We start from the raw sequence: 27,594 nt of genomic DNA on the forward strand, positions 1-27,594 counted from the left end.
TTATACTATACTTTATCACTTTAATTATAAAAAAAAAAACTAAGTCAAATACAAAATACATACGTCTATCATACATACTTGTATTTAAATAATAATAATAATATTATTAATAATGATAATAATAATAATGATAATGATGATAATAATAATAATAATGATAATATAATATTAATAATAATATTTAATAATAATAATAATAGCAATATTGATGATGATTCTGTCCTATCTTGGTAGGTAGGTACTATTGCCCTTACACAACTCTCACTGTACGACATGTGCAATAATCTATATATGTCATCTTTAATTTAATAATAAACTGAAACACGTATACGTACGAAACAGTTCCGATATATAACGATCTTTTGGTTTGCGAAAGTGCAGGTGAGGATTTATGACTGTTACAAATTTTGTCGGTGTCCATCGACGAACGCAATAAAAAAAATCATCGTTCGACTGATATGCTGCGAAATTTCTTCTTCGTTTCAATGTTACAGGTAAGTATATGAGTGTAACAATAAATTCACATTACATGTAATTGTTTTCGATCTAGAAAATAGAATTTAGATGTCCGCAAAATAAAATTCTGGAATATAAAAAAAGCTTTTTGAAGCTCGTAAGACGATGCTTTGAATTTTTTCTCAATAAGTGAAATCGCGCGTCAATCGTACCAGAGCGTACCGCGGTGGAAAAAAACGAGAAAACACGATTTTTACTAACGTCTCTGAAAGTAGAAGGTTCGAGCTTAAATTTGGTTCAAGTTTCGTTCGTCTGAGTGCATTTTTCCGAAAGTTATGAGCGATTAAAGTTGACCACTTTCACGCAGGAGCTGTTAAGGCGTCCCTCTGATTCTTTCAAACGTCTTTCATGAATGCATCGATGAGTAAGCAGCAGCTGCCAATCAGCACTTACTACGTATACCCCTTCTACTACACGTAGTAAAAGGGTTACCGAAAAGGGTTATAAAATGTAGGTCAGTGGGTGAGTTACGTTAGAGTATAGCTTATGATTTGTTATACAGGGTGTGTTTTTTGCCAGACATTTTTGTTTCTTCAAATTCTGTGGGTGCACATTAGGGCGATTCGAGAACTTCCGCATCACCCTTTTCGATTTTTCGTAAGAATAACACAGGGAACGTTATTACTTTTCCTCCTGATTTTTATAACTAACGAACGGTACGTCGTTTTTTGAAGTTGTTACGATATTTTTGTAGAAAATTGTACGCTCTACAGAAAAGCTCTGAAATTATTTTTCGATAAGTCAACTCGGTCAAAAGTTATTCAGAGTCGAAGTCAACACCATCTGTTTAGCCGTTTTCTTCAAAGAAAAACTCCTGGATTTCTTAGTTCAAAGGGCTCAAAACGAACTAAAACCTTATCTTTAAGCTCTAGAAGTTTTAAAAATCAAAACTATCAATATTACGCCCTCGAAGTGCGCTGAAATTTGACGGTAGAAAGATTGTTGAATGATATCCTGGCATTCAAACGAAACTTTCGAGTTTGTTGACGAGAAGAAAAAATTGTCACCCTATTGCTTAGCCATGAGGAATCTCCGATATGCAATGTATGCAATGTATGTAAGTGATGTTCCTTGCGTTATTCTCATGGAAAATCAAAAAGGGCGATGCGGAAGTTCTTGATAATAATATTGAGAGCTCATACTTGAGGAGGCATACACGTCTTCTGGCATCCAAACGGATCGTTTGAGCCTCTGTATTTTTTTTCTCCCACTCTAGAACGTCATGTAGACTTACTATAGGTCCACGATGGGGGGTATATATGAGTTTGCGTCCATGTGTAAAAATACCCTTGTATATATGGTGAATTTTTTGACAAATCTACCAACGCTTAGAAATCGCGTGGGTACATCTGTGGTAGAGATTACTCGATCTTCGTGCGGAATGCGAACTGAAATGAGGATCGGGTGGACAATGAGGATAATAGAGATGATGATGATGATGTTTATATTAGAGATAACAATAATAAATGACAGTAATCAACGGCAGTCATAATATTAATAAATAATAGTATCGTGAATATTAACAGAGGATGTATTTGCTCGTAAATTATTTATAGCGGGAAACGGCGTCGTCGCTAATCGAACTGAAACCCCCCCTGGCCCGTTAAACAAACGTCAAAATATAACAAAACAAAGCAGATGAAATTCGGGTGTCTAGCGCGCTAAAGGCGAACAAGAAATTAATAAAATATTGGTAATTATCGACTTGTCGATCACCGCACGCCATCGATATAAATAGCTGCTTTATGTATATGGTGGTGTATATATACGTATATAAAAATGCTTTGTACTGTTTCGGTGATAGCGATAATATTTTTAAGGGTAGTGAAGCATAAGATTTTCTCTAAGAACTTTTCATCTGACGCCTTGGTATGGTTTATATGTATTAATAACTTACAATAAATATATGTTGAAAAAAATTTTGATAACTTTTAATATAAATTCTCAGCCTGGCTAAATTAATAATAATTTCACTACTTTACTCGATATGCCGCATTCGATTTTTCAATCAATTTCATAACGCGTTTTTTCAAAAGGGTTATTTCTAGTCAGCTGAGCATGAATTGTGAATAACGTTTGGTATAGTTACGTTTGTTCATTGCCGATATCAAAATTCATAATTCTTATGATGAATACGATGAAGATGAGAATGACCACAATAATAGTAGTAATAATGATAGTAATAATGATAATAATGATAATAATAATGTTAATAATAGTAATGATGATCGTAATCACAATGATAATAATTATGATAGCAATAAATGGTATATAGTAATAGTAATTCAGTTTTTAGACAAATTACAAGATGTGCATTATAAAAATCGCTACAATTAACGCGATAAACTTAAAACTCTCAAAATACATCTTCAAAGTTTGTTTTTTTTTTATGTTTCTCATTTTTCATTTTTCTTGTTTCATTCGCCTCGTCAATTTATGTTACGTAATTAATTTTTATTTTTATTTTTTCCTCTCTCTTTTTTGCATTCATTTTTATGAATAATTTTGTTTCTTGTCCCTTCACTTATGAATAAGTAATAATTATCGATCATATTAGCGATCTACAATGTTACGTAACTAATTGTATCATTTATTTTCACCGATTACTTAAATATATAATATATATAATATATACTATATATATACTCATATATAAATTCATTGAAGGCCATTCGATTCCAGAAATCATCCCAAGGTCCAATCACACTTAAGAATTGTTCGATAAATGTCGGTAACTGATCGTCGTTGAAAGTAAAATCACTCGCAAAGTGCCGCCACCGATTGATTGCTATGGTTACAATGCAAAATTTATGGCGATCTATATCTATTTTGTTGTCCGATGATTTTTTCATTCTCTTTCTTTCTTTTTTGTTAATGTTTTTTTTTTTTTTTTTCATCAATCGATAATTTGAGAGCGATAATACCCCACGACGTAACTAACTACCACTTAACATTTGGGGTCGCAAAAAATATATTCATTATTATTATAATATATTTTACAACAAATAAACAACCACCCACTCGTAGTTACAAATTACAATGTTTCGTAATCAATAATATAATAAACATTTACACCATTATGTACAGGTTTATATATCATACAGGAAAATGTAAATAATGATTGGTTCGTAAAAATGCAATATATATGTGGAAAAAAAACCTATGCGATTTTTTAATTTTTTTTTTTTTTTTTCGTTTTCTTCGCTACGTTTATTTGTAAAACTGTTACTTTTGTATCAAAAATCTATAGATAATGCTCGGAGAATTTGCTTAATCTTTTTCTTCTTTTTTTGCATGCAAATTCTTTGAAAATGTGATATCCGGGAAAAAAAACCTTGTAACTTTTGAGGAGATGAATTTGTTGAAACACAAGTTGGGTACCGATATTACTAATACATATAAACAGATTTCATTCATTTATATATGTTTTTTTTTATCAATTTTAAAATTTTTTTTCTTCATATCGTATTCCGATAGGTATTTTTTCATTTTTTCTTCGAGCCTAGTGCCAAAACTATAGATATGAACTACCCACAAACAGTTGGCCGCAGCAAAAAAATAAGTAATGAAAAATAAAAAACGATCAAAGAGAAACTGAACATCCTCACAATTCCTGAAGCAAGATTTGTAACATTTTCGTTTTTTCTTCTTTTTTATTTATTTTTTTTTTTTTGTACCAGGTTTATGGAGCAAAATTTTCAGGATATGAAACTATGTAGTTGGCAGCCTATATCATCAGATACGGAAATCAGACTGTTCGTTCAGGGGGCCCAGCCAATTTTTAATTAAAAAAAAAAAACTTATCAATGATGTCTCGTTATTCTAAATTGAATAGAAAACACGTTCGCGCTTACTGACGCGAAATTTTATCATTATAGTATCTGCTTTAGTTAACTTTCGACAAAGTATTGGCACAAAATTGTACTGGTGGTAAAAAATCTCTCGGGGGTTATCGGTGAAAAGGCGTTCGCCCTTAAATTCGAAAAATAAAATAAATAAAATAACACCGATCGACAAAACGTTTATGTATATCATATATATGTATCTATGCAGTGATAACACGACTATCACCATTGTTTTATGAAATTAACCTATTATTTACGTATTCTAGGAATGTATTAAACAAAATTACGTACGTATATCAATTATCGATCACGCAATGTACGTACTTTACACAGTTTGTATCCTACGTTTCTGGTCCAGAGGAAAAATTGGAGTCAAGAAATTCGCTGGGCCCCGCTTTTAATTGAGAGTGTAGAAAAAGTATGTTGGAAGATATAAAAACTGAACGATAGAAAAAAAAAAAAAAAAAAAGTTATATTAAAAAGGAGGCAGAAAAATGAACGATACAAAAATATGATTATGTGTTACTTTTTTCCAGTACTTTTTTCATTAGGTTCCATTCTGATACTGCAGACTTTTACGTTGACTATTGGATGACGAAGATTATTCATTCATTGTTTAAGATACTTCTGTGTTCATTCTATTTGTGTGATTTGCATATATTATACCTATGTTTTTTGTTTTCTTTTTTTTGTTTATATAGGAATGACTTCGGTCTCGCATCTTTCTCATCCCCTGTTGATTATTCTTCTCTTTTTTTATTTCTCTTTCGAAAAAAACACCTCTCCCCCTCCTTCGCCCCTATGTACACGTACGTAAAACGCCGATTTTTAGTCGGTATTATACGTCAGACTGCGGTTTAATTAATTGTTTATTGGTTTTTGTTGTATTTTATTTATCTATTTTTATTTTTATAGTTTTTCACTTATTATTCTTCCCATATCCTGGGGTCGGCAACCGTTGTTATCTGTCGTGGTTAACGTTACTTTGTTATTTAAAATTAATGAATTATCATGTGAATCATTCAAGAGATATACCATACACGTCCTAATGAGTATAAAACTGCACGCGAAATACAATAATTTCAATTTCATCGATCCGAAACTCCCCATTTCTCGTCCTCTTTGGCAAAGAAAACTTATATCTTTATTCGACCTAATACTTAATTTTTAATATCGCCATTATTCCACCGACAATAAAATGATATTCGAAAAATATACAATTTTTATATTTTCAATCTTGTTCCTTTCTCTCTCTCTTTACTCTTTCCCTCCCCGTTACGTATATCATGTCTTTCACGATACAATTTAATTTGTTTTGTATTTTGTATTTTTTTTTTTTTTTGGTTAAACTTTCGACCAAATTAGCACCCTTCAAATTTAATTATCCCGTGTCTGTGAACGTCTCGACGGTGTCCACGTGTGACGTTAGCGCAGTTCCTCGACTCGATTTGCTCCAGACTCGGCGATTTTTCATCTGAAAAAAAACCTCGAGGAACTTGTAATAACACGTGACATCGTTCGCGATCGCAGACACATCGTATGGTATACTCCTCTGCTTATTTTTTCATCCACTCCGTCCCACTCCTGAAAGTCTTTCAATTTTTCACTCGATAGTCGTGAGCGCGGTTCCACATTTCCTACGGTCATTGCGCCGCACCCCTCATTTGGATTGTCCGATTTATTTTATTAATTTATTTATTTTTTTTTTTCTTTCTTCTTTCTCAGGATGATGTACATCTTTTGAAAAATTGACACCAAACTCAACGAAGAGTTCACATCAACACGTTTAAAAATCATCACACCGTTTTAAATACAAAAACAAAAAAACAAAACCCAAATCAAAGAGGTCATGTGAAAAAAAAAGATTGATTCTCAATGTTCTTTTTTCATCGTCGTCACATCGCAGTCATTTCTTTTTTTTTTTTTTTTAAATGATAAAGGTACTTCAGTCACGATTGTTTATTTCATCTACTTTATGTCCTCGATCGTGCAGTAGCTTGCTATTGACTTTTTAATCCTGAGGGCTGTGAGCCTAGCTGCAGCGTTGTGGTACCAACATTCCTTCATCACCTTCGTCATCACCCGTAGCGCCTGTGGTAGGAAATCGCCAAAGAAAAGGAGGGAATAAAAATATCAATCATCGAAATGGGAATGGAAAATTTGTAATCACTCAAATAGATCATTTTCACTCGTTACACTACCTCGATTGACTGCCACCTCGTGGGAATCGAGGGTCTCTGTTTGTCGCCGCAGACGACCTTCCGCATTTCTTCGATGGTGGGGTCGGACGGTACCAAGTCGTAGAACGGAAGTTGGTACTCGTCGTGCATGCCGCCCACGTTGCAACGTCTAGCGATCTCCCATAGAATCAGTCCCAGCGCATAAACGTCCGCCCTTTTGAAGGAATCGAAGTGATTCATGTTTATCGTCTCCTCGAGGATCTGCAACGAGCCAAGCGTCCCTTTGTTACCAGTACCTACATTCGCTTGATACGCTTTTTGAGACCGTACAAGCGTTAGCCGACTGCCGACCGCAAGAGTCTTTAAACGAACTTGTGCCCAAGATATCCCAGTAAGAAACAAAGTCGAAAAACTACCGACTGTACAGATTTGCATACATCTTACGTTTTACCAGAACTGAAAGGAGAACGGGAGACAAAGGTTGATGTGAAAAAAAAAAAAAAACCAAAAAATAGAAACTCACTTCCGGCGCCATGTAACGCTTCGTCCCGACCCTGTTGTTGAGTTGAATGTCGACGGTGTCGGTGATCACGTCGTGCCTGACGGCGAGTCCCAAGTCACCGATGGCGCAGGTGCCGTTCGTTTTGACGAGGACATTTTTCGACTTGAGATCCCGATGGGCGATCGCCGGTTTACCCTGAGTGCCGACGATCTCCATGTGGAGGTGGGCGAGCCCGGTCGCGATCGACAGAGCCATTCGTATCATACCGTTCGTGTCGACGGTCGAACGATTGAGGTAATCGAACAGAGAACCCTTTTCATGATAGTCGGTTATCAGCCACAGCTGCGTCCACGTCCCATTGTCTGAAATACCGAGTAAAGAGGTGACGGCGTCGAAGTAAAATAGCGATCGGCGAGGTTGCTTCTCCCCCCCTCCCCCCCCCCCCCCCCCCTCGGCGCGGCGAAACCCCCCCCCGGTTTCGAACTTTTTATCGGCACGGCATACCTTTATTGTCCGCTGCGATGAACCCCAGGATGTTATCGTGCCTGAGCATCACCGTCTGGTATATTTCAGCCTCTCTGAACCAGGATCTCTCCTCTCTCGAGCTGAATATTTTCACGGCAACATTTTCGCCCCTCCATCGTCCGCGCCAGACCTCGCCGAATCGACCCTTGCCGATCGTTTCCACCAGCTGGATCTGGCGCGCGATGCTCCGCTGAACCAGGAGCGGCAAACCTACTTGAGAAACAAGGACAGTTGACGACACGTCAGATTCGGCGATACTCGGATGAAAGAAAATTTTTCATCCGTCCGTCTCTCCTAGGAATCTTAGAATCGAGATCGCGGTGCGTTTTGATATTTAGACCTACCGGAACCGCTTCCGCTGGTCGTCATCTCGATCATGTCTCTGATCGAGACCGCGCTGAGGATCGGCTGATCCGGGGCACCGAGAGAGTCCTCGGTGAAATGACGCGGCGCTCGTTTTCTTGTCACTTGAATGTGATACACCGTCATTACGAGGGCGCAGATCGCGCAGATCGGCAAAGCGATCGTCAACGCTATTTTCCACGTCGGCCATGCTCCGCTCTCGTCGTCGGGTGGACCTTCAGTTCAGACGAAACAAGCGTTATGAAATTTTTTCTTCAACTGTATTCGTTAGTTTTCGGTTAGTGTGGATAGCGTCCCATAAGCAATTGAAAGCGAGTATTCGAGGCGGATGCACGAGGTTCGGTCGAAGATTTCTCTCAATTTTTCAAATTTTCACACTTCGTTGAATACGGCAGAATTTTTTTACCGTCGATCAGCGACGTCGTGTACACGTGACACCGGGTGCACCCTCCTCAGCAAGTGACATTCGAAGCGCTTGGTTTGTTTGTTTGTTTTTTTTTTTTTTTTTTACTCTAATTTTCAAAGTGCAGTCAAAGAGTTACATGGGGTACCAGATAAAAATTGCAATTACAATACCAAAAGCAGTACGAAAGAATCTTTCAAGCCAATAGCCAAGAATACACCGACTTCATAGCATACACGTAACACAGATCTGGTCATATGTGTGCGAGTCGTCGTGTGTTGAAAAAAAAAAAAAAAAAAAAAAAAAAATAGAAAATCCGTGCAACTACAACTAGAAGTTAAAAATGCAGTCGTGAAAACAATTCCTGACTCGAAGGATGAGAAAGAACATGCGGTAATTGTGTAACAGGCATATATATCATATAGAGGTATATATATCTTTTTCGATTGCTGTGTTTTTTTTTTTTTTTGTTTTTAACTACGGGAAGGATTTCGGGATGCACGATGTGATTTTTTGTCAAATGCGATTTTGTGGAATGTACGAAAAATCAACGACTAGTCCGTTTGATACGGGGGATCGATCGGCGGGAAGGGGACGGCAAAAAGAATCACTTTGTTGCGCACCCCACTGCACACGGGGCAGACTCAAAATAAAAAAAAAAATCGTCGCGTTTCTCGTTCTATTCCTTACGTTGATCCCGTCTCTTCGGGACTCGGACGATATTCGAACTCGATTAATTCTTCGTTACGCAGATTCTTAGAATCTGATGTGGAGACGGCTGAAAAGATCCGCTGGAAATCTGTGGATGTAGCTTTTCTCCTCTTACCTGGCCGCAGGTGTTGCCTCAAGTAAACGGTTCTCGTTGTTTTTCTCTTTTACTTATTCATTTACCTAGTTTCATTTTTTATTGTTTTTTTTTTTCCATCGAAACAGTTGCGTCTGTCCGTGAGAAATCTGTGCTGTTAATTTTGTTAAGAATTCGGTCCACAGGCAGTAAAAGTGTAACAAACATTAGACCAAAAGACATTGTTAATCGATATATGAAGAGCAGAGAACAGGTTCGGGTGGATGTACAGGATTTTTAAGGGGAACGAATCAGGGTGTCCCGTAGATGGAGAAGCTTTCCCAAATAATTGAACAATTTTCCCCCGTTTCTATTCTAGGATGTATTTCTATTTATTCAGCATCGTAATTATTTCTTTTTTTTTTTTTATTTTATTTTCTCTCGTCGCATGCGCGTTTCCCTCATTTTGCGAACGAGTAAAATTTCCTTGCGACTATCCAATCGGTACAACTAAACTACAGATTCATCAAATCAAGTCGAACTCAATTATCCCAGACCGGCAGTAACGTACCTGCCCATGCTACAGTCTTGATACAACAACGGACAAAAACTATAACTGAACAATACGATTCCCTGAGAACCCATCTTTTCGAATAGTTGATAAAAATAGATAAACAAGTTGCAGCAAACCCCGAGGATATCGGATGCGGATGACAAAAGTGAAACGATCACTCAATTTTCCCAATTATTTCATTTTTATACAGCAGCCTCGAAAGCAGCCCACATAGCATCATATAGTGACCCCCACTTGTGTTGACAATTACATTGCTTCGCCTGCATTTTGATTTTTTGTGTAATTCAATGTTTGTTTTTTATTTTTTTTTTTTTTTAGTTCGATTCTTATTTTTTTTTTTTTTTTCAACTGTTACACTGACAATAAGTACCGTGTGTGAAACATGGATGGACAGAGAGAAGCGGGCGATCTGCAGACAAACGGAAGTAAGGGACCGATAATTTAATCTCTCTTTCTCTATAATGTGCACCGTGGTGTTTGTGCCGTGAGTAAATGCTGCCTTGTTAGAAAATATATATAAATATATATGTATATAATCGATTATCGTGTACATACATAAGCGATGAAAACATATAAGAGATTATTATAACGTGTTATTAAATGCGATTCGCGTAATGTTATGTATCCCTCAATGAAAGCTGATCACGTTTTTTCAACGAATATATATATATATACAATGAATACATGTGTACACAATATGCATTATAACGAATATGTATATACACAAGCTAATTGAACTGCAATTTCAAACGAATTCGCTTTAGCAGTCGTTTTCAAACAACTTCCGCCCCCCCTCCCCCTCCCCCTCCCTCCCCCTCCCTCCACGCTCTCTTCTCGCGACAAATATTTAGGCTGCGCGAAACGCCTCTCAGTTGAATTTCGTCCGTAATTTTTTTTTATCGCCGGACCTTATCCTTGAATATTTTTTTCTATCTCAACGTATTTCTGTTCTTCTTTTTTTACGCGCACGGGAACGCGGACGCGTACGCGAATTTGACGTCCGATTACGCGGCGTAATGAGATGACGAGTGAATTTTTATCGGAGGACAGGTACGTGTACAGATATAAGCGCGCGAGGATATATTTTGGCACGATAAGCGGAAGATAGTAGATCGCGTATCACGACGAACGGAATCCTCGTCGAAAGCCCACCCCGGTGCGACGGACGTTGATTACACCTACGGTATAATACAGGCGAAGAATTTTCATCGCGAGGTTTTCTTATCGTTCGGTATGCGCAACGTTGAGCAATTAGCAATTCAGATGAAGTCCGAGACGTGATGACTGGTGGCGGAGCCCCCCCGGGTTATATACCTCCACGCTAAGTTTCACGCGCAAACAATCAATCCCCGCATTACGTCCACCATCCGCTCTCTTCGAAGGCAATTCAAACGTAATTGAACCTGTCGCTCCGAGAAAAGATACGTCAGTGACTCGAATTCGAGATTTATCATTCGCACTTCCCTTATTTTCCCTTAGCTCGTCGACGCAACAGCTGATCGCGAACGAATGTTAAATTTCGCGCGTTCGAATGATGTGCGAGGAGTTCGAGAGTTTGAAAAAACGGAAGAAGTTTATAAGATAATATCACGGGGCATAACAACAACCGGAATAATAATACACTCATTCACACCCTTAAGCTTGTTATTGTTGTTTATACGAGGCTGAAATTGCGATGGAAATGTTCTTATCTTATCGCTTGGCGCGGAGAATTAAAACGTGCGTTATCTCGTGCCAGCGTTTTAGCGGTCGTGAAAAATGTACGTTAAAATTATACGCGATCAGCCGAGTAGTAGCAAGTCAGCCTGCCAATTGCAATACGCGTACGCGCATCCGTTTCGTGGTTTTTTTCTTTTTTTTTTTCTATTTATTTCTTTCCAATAATAACCGACAGAGATTAAAATTTCAAAATCGGAAACTGGCACGATTCCCCTCTGCGTTCGATTAGATTCTTTTTTCAGCCCGCAAACTCCGAAAAGGTTTCAACGAAAACGAGCAACCCCCCGAACTTTGTGGAAAAAATAATTCGCAACGTACTCCGCGTTGCACCAGATCTTTGAAATATTACGAATATACGCCGGCGTGATTTAACGCGCCTTGATGATCGTATAACGTGTAAGCTTATATTAATTACACGCGTGTGCGAGCCTTGGGTTTTCTGTATGTTCGCTCGTACGTGCGCGCATAATACATAAATAAATATATTTATAAATTTTCTGAGAGCGACGGTGGGGATTTGAGACGTTATGTAACGCAATTACATACGTACGATGCATTATATGTGTGTGGCGACCGTTGATAGTACGTTGTATCATAGAGTACGTATGTACAATTGTATAGTATATATGTACATGCGATGTACAGAGCGCGCGATGTAAAAGAAAGAAAATAGAGAAAAAAAAAAAAACAAATGTAATCTAGTTTTTTTTGTGGAACAAGGCAGCTTCTCTCACGGATTTGTTAATTATAAACGCACGATATCACGATTGGCCAATCTCTCGTCGATCGGAGTGCCGTTGCAACTATAGTTGCAATACGTTTGATTTTTTGTATTTTGATTTTTTTGTCTTATTGACGTGGTGGGAAGCACGGAAACATTATGACGATGTTACAATAACGAATACAGAAATACAGGGCGTGGAGCGGGGGAGGGGGGGGGGGGGGGATAGAAACAGTGATAGACAGAAACAGAGACAGAAACAGAGACGAAGGACAAAGACAGAAACGAGAAACAGAGGCAGAGATTCAGAGATGTAGACATTATATAATATTGTATATATATTAAATTGAAAGAGAGAATAAATTTCGTATAGCCCCATGACAGCACAATTAAGCACTTTGCATTGTCACAATTTCCTATAAAATAAACAGATATTTATATATAATAAATATATCTATATAAAGTAAATTGAATCCCAAACGACGGCGAAGAGCAGTGATGGCGATTTCAATTGTACAACGATAATGACGCGAACGCCGCGTAAGTTGTCTCGGGTGTATAAAAAAAAACTTTTTTTTTTTTTTTTTTTTCTAATAAACTGCAGCAATATTCGTCGTTATCTTCTCCGATAATTCGTTGGTTTTTTCCATTTTTTTTTTTTTTTCTATTCTTTACACAACCGTTTCACGAACAATAAAATAGATTTCCTTTTCATTCGTCTTGTAGTGAATTTTCAACCACCGGTTATCACGTTATGACCGAATCACGATCCAATCCTTGTTTACAATCGGTCAAAACTTTTCGACCGCCAATTGCCTTTGGCCGCGAGGGTTCACGGCCGGCAACGCGATACTACGTGACAATCGCGTTGAGGAAGTCGAGACTGATTTTGCCCGACGTTCGGCTTCTATACCTATAGCTGTGTATACGAAAAAAGAAAAAAAAAAAGAAAATAAAAAATAACAAAAGTAACTACAATAAGTGCCGAGTACGCAAAGACCGGGTTGTCACGTATCTATCGTGTACTGTACTTGCATTATTATACGCTTGTATATGTCCGCCGTACATACATTTGAAGACCAGAAAATAAGAAAAAAAAAAAAATAAAAAACGAGTCTTCGCGAACATTATCAGGATATACGACGACGACTTGTTTGCACGTTTGTTGAATGTAAAATAGAATCGAATGTGAATAAATCGATAATCATAACGGAGGGAATCTAATTCGAAATATCCCGGGGGATAGGCATTCGCGAACTGATCTCTCCGAAGCTAATGCGGGAACGGAGAAAGAGAAGAAAAAAACCACACGAAAATTTCTGCAAATTTAGAGTTGAAAAAAAAAGACGAACAGCCTTGGGAAACTCAGAAAAAAAAAATTCATAACTTCGATCGGTTACGTGATTTGTCTATTTCGTCTCGACGGTTCTTGAAATTTTTCAATGCCAGTCTAACGTAATTAGCACATCACGATCCATACAAGACTTCTCTTTCTTATTTTTTTTTCAGCACGGCTCTCAAAATGCCGTTTCAAAAATTTTCGACAACGAATACTAAGGTCTTATTTCGAACAGTCAAGGAGACAAATTGATATCTCCTTGACACTTCCGTTAAGTAGGTTACAGTCGGAATCGTGATTTTTTTTCTCTTTCTTTTCACTTCGCAAGACCCGCGATGTCGATACGAATTTTTCATTTTTATTTCATTCTTCTTCCTTCAATGCCGTCAATCACTTTCGGAGACATCAGCCTCTCATATTCGAGAAAAAGAAGACTCGAGAGAAAAAAAAAAATCAAAAAAACTCTACCGACGTCTTAGAGGAGCAAAAGATAGGAGGGTAGTAGTGAGAACTTGCAATAAACACATAGATAACAGAGTGAGAGATTAAGATAAAATAGAACTGAATTAAACAGAGATAAAAAAGGGAAAACGAACCCCCGATTTATCGAAAAAAAAGACAACCTGCGCGGCGAGAGCGTCGTTACTGGGTTGCAATGACGCGAGAAGAGAGAACAGTTTGGGGTTGTAGGTACCTCCGTTGATAGGAGTGCGAGTGACGTGAGTCGAGGAGGATTTTGTCTGAGAGGGCGAAGGGGGAAGAGAGGGCGTGAGGTTGCGGTTGCAGAAGTCAGCGTCGTTGCAGCAGACCACTATAGATGCACCTTCCCCGCCCAGGCCCGTTGGGCCGTTGTAACCTCTCGATGAACTACACCAAATCGAGTACTCCATGTCCGGGAAGAACCTCGTTTTATCGTAACACCTGCCAACAATCCCACAACACTCCCCCGCGTGACTGACTGACTGACTGACTGACTTACTGACTTACTGACTGACTGACTCACTGACTCACTGACTGATTCGTTACATTTGCACAGCTGCTAAAATTAGCTAAAAATCTTCTTTTCCTTTTTTTTTTTTCATTTTCATTTTCTTTTCATTTTTTTTTGTTTTTTTCTTTTCTTACAAATTCGGGCGTACCCTCCGTATGTCTATGGAGATTGTTGACGCGTACATATAAAAAAAAAATATATATACGCGTACGTGCGTACCGAGGATACGCGCGAATATGATCTATCTTATCAAGTCATCAAATATATCACAAACCCCTGTGTTTAGAATGTGTATATTGGTATAATGTATGAGGTGCTCAAGTGATCGAATAGTATTTTTCCACAAAAAAAAAAAGATAAAATAAAAACCGTACGTCAAAAAAGGAAAATCAGTTCCTGCAGATCATTCGGCTGGTATTTTTCACGGCGGGATTAAAATAAAAATTGTCTCTTAGAAATTGAATGCGAAATTTTTGGCTGCAAATATTTTTCTCAGAACGTATGTGTGTTACGAATCTATAGATTATCGACGATCTCTCGAAGCGATTGAAATAAACGTTGCAACGAACACCTCGAAAATAGGTTGGCGCGTATCAAGTACATACAATATTATAATACTAGTACGCGATAAAACGATGGGAAAGAATAAATATTTATAGGCTTGTCGCGCGAGAGAACGGCATGAGATAGGTATATAAATAAATTTTCGCATCGCGATCACCGACGATGGTACCCGAATAAGAAGAGGGTAAAGAAAAAAAAAAAAAATCATTTCGCGAGGTACCATTATTCCGTACGACGTGATTTTACATCCGTTAAAAAATTTGTTTCTCTTCTCTTTGTTTTTTGTTTTTTTTCTCATTGTAAGTGTAGGAATTTGGAACGAAAATTGATTTTGGCATGCCAATAAAAATGTGAAAAAAGGATCGATGAGGGTGAGGTGTGAATAATGTGTCAATAGTAATTACATATACATATATATATATGTATGTACAAATACATACACATACAAGTGTGATTAGGTAAAGAGACTACATCAGGTTACTGAAAATAACAATAGAAAATTAGTGGTGGAAAAATTATCTTACAACATCGTATAGATGGTCGATCGAAGACCGTAGCCCTGGAACGCTGATAAAAATTTGACAAGTCATTGCTACAGCTAATTGTAAGCTCCGTAATCTGTCGATAAAAATCATCGGATCAACGAATACTCATACGTTTCACATCAAAGAATTTCACAGAGTAACAGGGCAACGTATCCGTCTTTGACCGAATAACACAAATTACATACAACTATCGAGTCAAGAATAGATAAATATATATACACGTGTATATAAATAATTACATATGTTATCATTCCCTGAGTCACGACCATTTTCGTAGAGACCAAGTAAAACGTTTACTTTTTCTTTCGTCAATTCATAATTTTATACACATAATCAAATTATACCGTTGAAAATATATCCGATGAGAGAGATTGAAAAAAAAATCCATCCACCTAGCGTCTACCGTATAATCAAAAAAAAAAAAAAGCCGAACGTACGAATTTTCGTTCTCTTTTTTACTCTCGTTTCTCTAATTAATTCTTCGACGAGCCGATGAGAGTCAGGATTGACACGGGTATATCCAATTGATGAATAATTTATGCGGATCATATAAATGCGAAAGGGCATGCGTAGAGAAAGCCAAGAATGTATAGTATGTATGAGAGAAATAATGAAAAAATATTTGAGAAAAAAATAAAATAAAATAAAATAAAAATAGTTGAAAATTATTCACGAATTACAGAATGCCCGGAGATTCTTTACCGGCATAAATATATCGCATCGTGTAGTTTGTATACTTCGAATCAACAAAATATGAGACAACGAGAACAACCGTGGCAAAGGATCCCTCGCTGTCTAATTGATTAAGTGGAACTTCGTAGAGAATCTCCGACATGGTCCCGCTTTAATCCACGTGAATACATACGCGGCTATATACATACACGTATATCGAATGATGGGGTTACTTCCGAAACGCTAGTCGTAGGAAGATACGTAGAATTGACAAAGATGTGAAACAAAAAAAAAAAAAAAAAACACGTTGAAGAAATAAATTGTCCAGATATACTACGATAACGCCTAATGTACAGATTCTAGAAACGATCCAGACAGACTGCCATATGCAATAGTATGGTATACAATAATAATAACAGTAATAATAACATGGTGTAAGTATAATAACGACACTAATGTAGTAACAGTAATACTCCTAGTACTAATAACCCTATAACGATGATGGTAAAAGTAGCATTACATATAGGACTGCTTTGTAAAAAATAGAAAAAAAAAAAACGAAGAAAAATCTGTAACTTGAAGATTTTCCTTAACCGATCCAATCATCAGTTATAATTGATGTAAGAAATAAATGTGATATAAGTAATACAGGAAAGTAGATGTATAGTGGGGGTGTAATTTCTATAATACATGAATAATAGGTGTATTCCAAGATAAGGGAGACAGCGTATAAAAGGTATGAAAAAAAAAATAAGGTCTACGAGTCATAAATTGCGAATAGAAGAGCGTCATGCTAGCACCGTATTCCAGGGCCCATTTTGCGAGGGCTCACGCTCCCCTTCGAATTATATAATAATAAATGTATGTACGATAATACCGAAGAGATCTTGGGTGCAGATTTATGTACTTACGAAGTAGCACCCGAATTCAAACGGAGGTGGCAAGGCCGACGATTGCTAATTAATTTTTTCTCCTAAATTTTTTTATTTTCCATATAAAATTCATTCCCAAATTCCCAGGTGTACCTACAAATAAAATTCACACGAGCCAACGCGCGTTTTTCAACGTTGTTGAATTTAAAAATATTGAATAGATTCAAGGGGGTGGTTAATGATCAATTAAAAATGTGTCTGCGAATCTCTGCTCTGCAGATCGATGAAGCTTGCGTACAAATGTAATTCACGTATATATAGATACCTGTAAAATCGATTGATTCGTGAATGTGAATGGCTAGTCGCACCGTTCGAATTACGTGATGAATTTCATCGGTGGGATAATCAAGAGAGAGAAACACGAATAATGAAAAAAAAAAAAAAAAAAACAAGAAGCCGAGCGACCTCCGGTTGATTTGGCACTCGCAATACACCGTTGGGGAAAAGGAGACTGTACCTGTCGAGGGTTTGGGATGAAGCAGCGGTTTCCGGTCGCGATTGCAAAAATCCTCGGAGCAGCACTCGATGACGAAGGTCGTGTTAATTGAGTTGCTTGTCGAACAGAAGATCCGCGGTTCGGGTTGCTGCGAGGGTAGCTGTTTATGCACGCAGCTTCAACGCCATTTTGGAATACAATTGATCTCTTTTTATTACATCGATTATTATACACAATTCAATGTATGTATATATATATACACAAAGATATCAAATCACATTATCATTGTTCTACCTAACAACATGTCAATCGAAAGATAATCAATCATATTATGGGGCGTGGAAAATGGGGAGATCAAATCGGGGGTGAAATCGTTCGACGACTTTTACTTATCAATATATACTTACTATCGGGTCGTTTACGTGGACCACAACGGCGTCTCCCTTGTGGTTATTGAATTTTCCTAATTATTTGTCAAAAGAAAAAATAAAACAGAAAAAAAAATATCTATTCACGATCGACCTAGTGACTACAACTAATCGTAAGATTCCTCGACTTCGACGTGACGATTTACGATCGGAGGAAAGTCGCCAACGATTCTTAATTATTTAATTTCTTTTTCAAATTATGTATGTATGTATATTTATGTACCATTGAATAAATTGTGGATCACGGCAGCTGGGTTTCACGCATTATAACGAGGAAAAAAAAAAAAAAAGAAAAAAATGGAAAATAAAGAAACACAAAATATCTGAGCAATTATGAATATCAGCAAAAAAACTCAAAATTAAAACAACGTGCAACGAAATGAACATCAATAATTAATGTACCTGAACATGGGTGGGGGGTAGCCAGTGATACCTACGTAGTCTCAGAGATCTGTGCTCGCTTTTGGGTATTTTAATGTATTACAAACAGAGTACAAGGAATGTTAATTGTCTCACGAGGAATGTAGAGAGGAAACAAAGATGACAAAAAAAAGTAACGCAAAAGAAGTATATACTGCACAAAAAAGGGGTACTCCATATCTCACGTGTGTGAATTTCATGATTAAAATATTTGAGCTCAGAAAATATGAAGATTGCGTATGGGGATACTCTTAGTTTGCAAGTTATTTTGAAAGAGAAGTTTACAGAAAATTTCAGCTTGTATCCGCACGATGCGACCCGATGTGTCTATTGCAGCGATTCAATTTTCGATGCTCTTCATGTACGTTGTTGAAAAAAATTTCTCATCGTCAAATCTGTTTTAAGATTTCCGACACGCGATCATCGCCGCGAGACACCACTGGTCGCATGTGCAGATACGAGAGGCGTTTTTAATTTTGTACTCGTCGTCTCCTTTCATCCGATTACGATGCGGAAATGAAAATTACAAGAGATTTGTAACACAGAGATAGATCTGAGAAATTACCACACTGTATAAACGGGGGCAAAATGTACGAGAAAATTAATTATCAAAAAAAAAAACAAAAAAAAACAAGGAACGAAATAAAGAAAACCACGATCATCTCGTTAGATATATGGTATTCAACAAGGGAAATAACGAACGAAAATTGTTCATCGCTTGTAAAAAGAAGAAAAAAAAATATGCGGTTAATGTGATTTGGTTAATAATCGCTGATTCGTGAAAAATGTTCTCTTTTTTTTTTTTTTAATTCAATTATTTGAATATATTTGTTTGGTTTCTCTTGGGGATTTTTTTTTTGTTTCTTTGGTTAGATGAAAAATGTATTATTTCGCAAATGCCGCACACTGATGGCCAATCAATAATAATACCTGGGGGTAATTTAGTCGAGTCAGGTGAGCGCGAAACCGGAATTAAATTCTCATTGCAGTAATCACTTTTGCAACAGATTGCTGCTTGATAGATTGTCGTTCGGCCTGAGCAGAATAGGGGTTCCTCCGGTGGATACCAATTTCTCCGATCGAGGCACCTTCCGGAATTATTCACTTGGTTTATTATATTTATTTACATATATATATATATATATATACCTCAGTTACTTATCAAAGAAAAGATAACTTATCTATATGCGCTCGCTGCACAGCCTGTGCTTACTACACATTTATAATTCACATCGGACACAATCAGATTCATAATAATATAAAAAGATCTCCATTATTTTTCGTTCCTTCTTCACAGCGTGAAGTTTCGTTGATTACATATTTACTCTAAAGTACGGAATACATGTATAATATAATAATATGTATGTGCGATACACCTACGAATTGTAAAATCTCTCGAAAATTATATTACGGTATCGCATTTACAGTCCGGTGCTGGTGCGAGTATTTCTATCGTAATTGAAACTAATGAGTATCGACATTTATTTCGGAAAACGACGATGAAACATGAAATGAATTTATTCAACGATGAGCCGAGCGAACGATCAGGACAAGTCCAATTATCGCGCGATAAATATAAAACAAATTAAAATGAAACTCGTGGGACGTCCCATAGCGCGGTGATGTTATTCGACGACCGATCGAGCACGGTTTCAATCTGATTGAGAAATAAATTGAATTTTTGTTTCATCTGTTTTTTTTTTGTTTTTTTTTCAAATTTCATACCCACAATAATCCTGCGGTTTACTCGGCTCTGTAATCGTGCACAATACGATTGAATATGAGTTATGACAATGTAGCGATATTTCGTTCATGCCAATTGTAATGGGTTGCAAGATGAAAAAGAAAAAAAAAAAAAAAATCAAGTATATATATACACATAAGAAAATTTGGAAACGTTTTTTTTTTTTTTTTTTTTAAACAATAAGTTCAGAGTTAATTTGCGTTTCCCGAAAACGTGCGATGGAGAATAATGAAAATAAATAAAAACGCGAGCTCAATCAGAGAAGAGATTGTTCTTCGTTAGATTTTCTTCTCTTCTTTTAATTTGGCTACCCCCAACCAACGCCCACCCATCCCCGGCCTGCGCTACCACCGCGTACTCATTCGCTTCTACACAGGCGTACGTACGTAATCGAGAGACGTTTTCGTTTCATTTCGTCGATATCGTTCATTCTTTGATTGATTTTTCGCTTGTTTGCAGCCTCCTCGATTACCTGTCGTACACGTATATTCCACTCCCACGTATTACACGCTGTAAGTTTTTTTTTTTCTACTTTTCCTCTCGATTCCCGCAGTACCTTTCTTCCAGCTACAACACCGTACCCCACATGTTCCCGGTATTATTTTGGCTCCGTGACGATCGCAGGCGTACCGAACTCCGAATAACCCCGGTAAATGTTGAGATCGATAAACGGTAGGTGTGTGTTGTTATGTACGAGGAAGATGAAAGCGCGCCACGTATACGTGCACGCTTACAACACGGCTATTCATTTTTCACGTACGTTATGCAGTTTTATTCGCGATCGATTCTACCCGCTACAGCTGCAGTTACTACTCCACCGTGTTCGCCGCCACGCTTTTCACTCTTCAGAAAGCAAGCAACCCTCTCGCCGCTTTCGGCCCCTCGATCCGGCACCCGACACCGAACCACCGACCGACCGACCCTCCCTCCCCTACCCTCGACTCCGCCTACGCAAGCTTTCGCCCCCGCGGCGAAAGCTTGTTCATTGAAAAACGACACATAAGGTATACACACGTCGCCGCGTGTATACGTGTATATACGCGTGTACATATGTAACAACCAACGACGAGGCTTGTAGGGGTGGTACCGAGAAAATTGTCAATGCGATGTTCGACGAACTGCAGATTTTATACGTATACATATGTAATATGTGCGAAAATCGGAGGATATACGAAAATAAATCTGCGACATATAACTCGGATCGTGTTATATTAGAACAAAATTCTTCCGCACGGTAACAAACCCCCGCGGAATATATTTCCGAGTAGAAATCAGGTCTTCGGATACTATACTGAATGGGTAATATCATTTCTCTAACGATCGCGTACGTAACGCGTGGGATATTTATTCTAAGTTTTCACGTGCCTCGAATCTAGTTTTACATTTTTCTTCGCTTTTGTACGTCGTGAATAAAAACAGAGTCGCGCGGACAGTCGAAGGGCCGAAAGAATCGCGCCTGTACATCCGGGTGTATTTTTTCCGAACGGACAAGATCGTCCGTTAATCGAATTTTCCTGAGACTCGCTTTTCATCGACCTGACCGGTGATAAAATTCTTTTTTTTTTTTTTTTCTCCCTCTCTTTTAAATGGCAGTGCGACGACTCACGTCGAAATTTTTTTCCGATTCCGAATGAATCGTACGACGATATTTCTATGTACATATTATAAAGTGTTTAGAATAAATTCCAGTCGCGGTACATGCGTCTAAAAGTAAACCCTATACATAATTAATTGAATATAATAATAGTGAAAAAAAAAAAAAAATAAACAAAGAAGAAGAAGGCTATATGTAATCGTATGGTATCTCTACTGAATCGAAGATCCGATGTGTTACCTGTAGGCATACGTGGTCAGGCCCTTCTCTAGGGTAGTACTCGTGAAACAGTACCCGTCGGTCTCGCACGTGTAATTTGTGTCTTTGCAGTAGTCACAGGTGCATTTCAGACCTGAAAAATGGAAAAAAAAATTCGTCAAAAAGCGGATCTGGGACGGACGGTTACGTTTCGTCATTTGATCGATTATAATTGTTACGAGGGCGGGTTATAGTCGGTATACGGAGAGAACCGACAATCCGTTACGTTCGTTGCTGAGATAAGGGTCGGTGAAAATAAGTCGGGTGAAGAGTCGACGGCTCCGGGACGTGGGTATCTAATAATAGGATCGTCTAATCTCAACTACTTCCCTCCGGGTTCGAGTCCGCGGCAGTCGTGTCGCGAGCTCCGACTCTCGACTTCTTGTTTGTTCGAAAAAGGGGCGTACCAGGGGCTGCTCTGAACGCTGTCGCAGCTTCCCGTCCACAGCACCCTTCTTCCGCACGCTACGCAGGGAAGGGTACTTTTTATCTAGCCAGCTACAGAGACGCGTCCACTAGCGCACAGGCGCGCGGTGGTGCATTAGATCCTCGAACGTATACCGCCGCGCCGCCCCCGTCGTACAACGTACGTACAATGTACATGATAAAACTAATAACATCCGCCCACGAATAGGAAAGACAAATATTGGGATGCTTCACCGTACGCGACCAGGTATAATGAGAGAATATTCACTCGAATAATACAACGTACACACACACGTATACCTATACGTGAAACTCTGACGCATCGGTTTTATTTATTTTTTTTTTATTTTTATTTTCGCGTGTACACGAGATCTATCTCTCGCGGTACGCCATATCCATTATATTTGCGAACGTCTTATTACACATCCTTCGGAAATTGGTCCTTGGAGAAAATATAGCTGGCCGTTTAAGGTTACCGGAATGCTCGCGGATCTTTACATTAAACTTGGTTGTATAGGCATGGCAAAATATTCTTTTCTATGAAACTTCGAAATCTCTTGCGGTGCACCTTCCAGGGATGATCGAGAAAACGGTTTTACATCGTTGAAAAATCATGTAAATCATCTGCTGTAATAATCCGTACGGAAAAAAAAAATATTTTTATATCGAAGATATCGACGGTGGAAAATGAAAAAAAAATTGTTTTCTCTCATCGGCAACGCGTTGTGAAACAGAGGGAGTGTAAGATATGGTTTCAAATATTGCCCGGGGGTTTATTATTGAATGAAATTAAAGTGGCTATATTTATGTACGTAAACTCTCGTTAACCCGCAAGCTGTGTGAATAATTGATACATTTGCATGAAAATGGGCCGGCTTCGCACGCGCCTTTTTCAGGTATAATACGCGCGTGTGCGTTTTTAATTTTAACGAAACATCCGCGTCGATGTATAGGGGTGTCCGATATATCGCCAAGTGTACGAGAAAAGCAAATTTTGAAAAAAATCAAAAAAGGAGTGGTATCCGCTGTACGGAAATCACGAACAAAAATCTCTCGCCACGTATGCTCGAAAAATGTACAATATAAAGATGAGACGATATGATAAATAAAAAGTCTAAATATATGTAAGTAAATAAAAGCGCATGGGTGTATGTTATGTGTGAGGAATGTGTACATGCGCGAAAGTGCATTTTGTAACACGGTAACACAATCCACTTCGACTGCATAAAGTTGGCTGTCCAACGCAAGATATTACGTGACATTATACCCTTCTCGCATCCTGTTTTGCGTGTTTTTTGCCGCGTTCGTAGGTAAGACGGCGATGATAAATAGTATATACGCATGTATTTACAATAAATTAGATCTACACGTGCGGCGATATACAATAGATTATGCGACGAGATACGCTGCAATAATTATCGAATAATTAAAACCGGAGTAGCGAGATGTCTCGTATACTACTGCACGTTACAAACGCCCGCGGGGCGATCGTTCAATTTCCTATTCCCGACGGCGTCCATCTTTTTTGGATCGGTGTGCACGATATCGCGATTCAATATAGAAATGCGTTTCGTAGATACACTCGGATGGATAAAATCAGGTGCTAAAACGCTGTGACGTAAATGGGTACGTGTATATATATATATATACGTATAACGAGTAACGAAAACGACGATCGAGGACCTTTCGCGGCGTTTCGAATTGACATAAACGATCGGTTTCACTGCATATCGTACACCGGGTTTCGCGCATGTTAACGCGCCGTTAACCTTCAACCGTTGATTCCTCGTCAACCTCGAAGCAGGATTGTAAGTAGGTATGGAATACACGTATACGCACGCACGTATCCGTACACGTGTATCCACATAATACGTATGTGCATAGAATACATCGAGATATGAATTATTTACAAAGAAACCGAATTATCCTGCGCCGCATTGATGACCCTCGCGCTCCGAAATACGTCTGCGTATACGTGACATTCGCATTTTTTCCGCTTGTATACGTGTAACCTGCACGAGAATTAAAAAATGCGTAGGATTCACATTACGCGGCCGCTGCAGGGAGTCGTATGCAGGCCGGCAGGTACAACGTAGGTATAACATTGTGCCGGTATAAGGTATATATTTCGAAGAGAACCGTACATACATCAGCCAAACGCTGAGTTGGCTCGGTAAAAGATCTCTAACCGATTCCACGTCATTTCCGGTTAACCAGTTTTTAGATTTCGACAATAGTAGTTTGGCCCAGCTCGTACACGGGGGTTAATATTTGAACAGGTGCTGCAGGTGCGGCGCTTCTGTCCCATATATATATATATATATAAGAATCATATATAATCCCGCCATCGTGTTTTGTAAACTGATCTCGTGTAAACGAAAGTAATAATTTTTCAACCGGCGATTATTGAATTAATCAAAAACGACGATATCCCTTTTTTCGTCTTTCCCCTTCGCGTTTCTACCGAGCATCCTTGCGGCGAACCGCCGTCGCTTGTTACGCATCTCGCAATTTTCTCCGGATTTTTCTGTTCGAGCGAATGCGGGATGGAAAAAAAAAATTTCCAGTTTATCTCTAGCCTCGATCATCACGATCCGGACTCCCGTATGTTATTTCTTCGGCTCGATAGCCACCCGGTATATATATATTATATATCTTGGCCTCAGCCTCGGGCAACCCGGGCACGCCATAACGACTTAACAAAACGAGTTTAATTCACGTCATTAGCGCACGCCTACATTCGGCCCCCCCCTTCTCCTCCTTCTTCCACCCTGCTCGCTCCCCTATTCCCCCCGCGCGACGCCGACTTATTACAAAGAGGGCCCCTCTTACCTCCCTCGACCTCGCCTCCTTCCCTCGAGGAAACGTTTCCTACCTACACAGGATTCGGCGCACGTATATATATATATATATATATATATATATATATAGGTACCCGGGCCTTCCTCCACAGACCGCGAGGATCCTTTGCCTACCGCCACGTTGCGGATGTTAATATTTCCTTTGGTATTTTCAGATTTTCGAAGGCGATAACTTTCATGCGCCATCGTGTAAACGTTATTTCGGAAATCGAATTGACGATCGATGTCGCAATTTCGACGCGGAAGGTATTAGGATTTTGAGGACGGTCAGTATATCCTGTGAAAACCACGTGCGGTTTGTAAAAGGATGTGTTGATAGCATCCCGCTACGCGGTGAACCATACAAGCGAACGTTGACAGCAAGGTTTTTGGACTGTTTCCAGGTATACGTATCGCGAAGAGAAAATTCCAAACTTTTTCACTCGAAGCGGTCCCAGGGGATCGAAAACAAACAGACGCACGTGATACGTCGAGAGCGATATCACGCAATGTCGAGGGTCAGAATTTTAATTGAAAACGCGGCTGATTTAGACCCGAAGATGAAGAAGTTTACATCCCGCTTGTACACGATCGCGGTGAAATTCCGTAGGTAACGAGTATCCGGATGCGAAAATAGCCGCGTAAAGTTTCGTATCCTGACAGGGTTCGTTATCCGTGAACGGTGACGTGACCCAAAGTACGAATAAAAAATCGAGGCGAATCGAACGAACGTTTGAGATGAAGTGATTCGGAACGGACGATGTGGTGATATCGGCGACGACCAATGTTGTCGGTTCGTACGTCGATGGATCTCCGTATAATTTTTTTTTGGCCCGATTTTCCAATACCCGGTGAATCCGGAATGTTCGGGGTTATGCGAACGGCGCCCCGTGGAGGGTGATGAACTTCGCCGGGGGGTAACAAAAGTAGCTTTTTGCGAAATATTGATTTAATTTTCGTCGAGTTGCCGTGTAAACACGAGGAATATTTACGAACGAGCGAACGAACCGTCAGCCCCTCGCTCTCTTTCACTCCCTGCGATCGTTCCTTCCGTCTCGCTCCCTCCCTCCCTCGACCCGCGTTGTGGCAACGAACGCGAAATATAGGTTGCCGTTCTCCCGCTGACCCGAGTCACGAGGAGGATCGGAGCAAACTAATACCGTGTTAATGACGAAATAGTTTGACGTACCATTTACGAAGCATGTTTGAATTAAACACGCGACCGCCAGCACGAGCAGGAGGCCCGTCGTCTTGCGGACCATCAGACGACCGCTCTTCATCATCGCTGTACCACAATAATAGCACTTAACACACTGTCATCGCCTCTTCTCACTCCCTTCAACTATTTTCACATTTATTCACATTTCGATGACAAGACCGTACGTCGCTCCTGTCGCCCTCCCCCCGAACTTATGTCGATCGCACGTTTACGTGAAATTGTTGTTCACTCGTTTTTGCGAAGAGTTCGCAGCCATTTTCTACAAAATAGGCCCAGCCTAGTTCGCTAGCGGTTTCTAAGCCTCTTTATTTAAGTCACCTTACAAATATAATCGATACTCGATGCTTCCGGTAAAGTCCCTTTATCCCGCATGCTACCCGATCGGCTGCCTTTGTCAGGCGTATTTTCGCCGGTCTTGGATAGAATTTTTAGCAGCGAGGTAAATCGGCGGTGTTGAGCGCTTCTGACACGACGCCATGACACGGTCGTCGCTTACCACGGACTATACGATCTACCGAACAAACGTACAAGAACGGATCTACCGAAAGAGCACGGTCGACGTACGCCATCGCTACGCCGTCGAACGTCGCGACGCCCGTCAGAAGAAACAAAGTTAAGTCGGCGCTTCCCGTTGACGGATTTCAAATTACCCCTACGAAATTCCCCCCTTTCGACCCCCGAACGATCGAATCGAACCCCAAATTTTTTCCTCAAAAAACGATCGGGACAACCGCTACCGATCTCCGACCGATTTTCACTCGTTACGATCGCACGCGTCCAACAAAACTCAACTAATTCGACCTCCCTGTGGATCAGACGCCATACTTTTCACTCGGTACTGATAGCGCTTCCACGTAATCATTAGTTCGTTCGAGAGACGCGGGAGAGAAGAAACTTCGAATCAATACCTCAGCCAGCAAAACCGACCGCCGGTACAGCGTGCCCGACGACATCCCTGACGCGATGAACGTTATCACCCTTGCCCTCCTCCATTTTCGACTCTCAAAACCACCCCGAAGGACTCGGAAATAAATGTACAGGGCTGTTGGCCAAA

General features: G+C 39.2%; 1 protein-coding gene across 6 annotated transcripts; it reads right to left on the reverse strand.

The window, feature by feature from the left end:
• Nucleotides 1-3,811: 3,811 nt before the first annotated feature.
• Nucleotides 3,812-27,351, reverse strand: LOC105687637 (TGF-beta receptor type-1). 6 transcript variants are annotated; one of them, XM_012403432.3, is made up of 8 exons: nt 26,511-27,351; nt 22,038-22,149; nt 14,166-14,392; nt 7,913-8,146; nt 7,548-7,778; nt 7,065-7,405; nt 6,563-6,802; nt 3,812-6,452 (listed from the first exon to the last, which is right to left on the reverse strand). In XM_012403432.3, exons 1-8 carry the CDS (start codon nt 26,602-26,604, stop codon nt 6,330-6,332), a joined length of 1,602 nt encoding a protein of 533 aa, XP_012258855.2. In that variant the 5' UTR covers nt 26,605-27,351; the 3' UTR covers nt 3,812-6,329. The 6 variants fall into 6 exon arrangements, with proteins under 6 accessions (XP_012258855.2, XP_020708955.2, XP_012258854.2 ...); XM_020853296.2 differs by lacking the exon at nt 14,166-14,392 and adding an exon at nt 19,390-19,547 and having other exon boundaries at nt 7,548-7,781; nt 26,511-27,349; XM_012403431.3 differs by having other exon boundaries at nt 7,548-7,781; nt 26,511-27,348.
• Nucleotides 27,352-27,594: the final 243 nt, after the last annotated feature.

Source organism: Athalia rosae, chromosome 4 (assembly GCF_917208135.1).
Source record: "Athalia rosae chromosome 4, iyAthRosa1.1, whole genome shotgun sequence".
Taxonomy (NCBI): domain Eukaryota; kingdom Metazoa; phylum Arthropoda; class Insecta; order Hymenoptera; family Athaliidae; genus Athalia; species Athalia rosae.

What these genes read in the sequence shown, in the direction of transcription:
- LOC105687637 (XM_012403431.3), bottom strand. Translation starts at nt 26,604, where the DNA reads ATGATGAAGAGCGGTCGTCTGATGGTCCGCAAGACGACGGGCCTCCTG. An exon ending in GACCAGCGGAAGCGGTTCCG is followed by an intron (nt 7,782 to 7,912) that starts GTAGGTCTAAAT and finishes TTGTTTCTCAAG; the next exon opens with TAGGTTTGCCGCTCCTGGTT. An exon ending in CGAGGTGGCAGTCAATCGAG is followed by an intron (nt 6,453 to 6,562) that starts GTAGTGTAACGA and finishes TTCCTACCACAG; the next exon opens with GCGCTACGGGTGATGACGAA.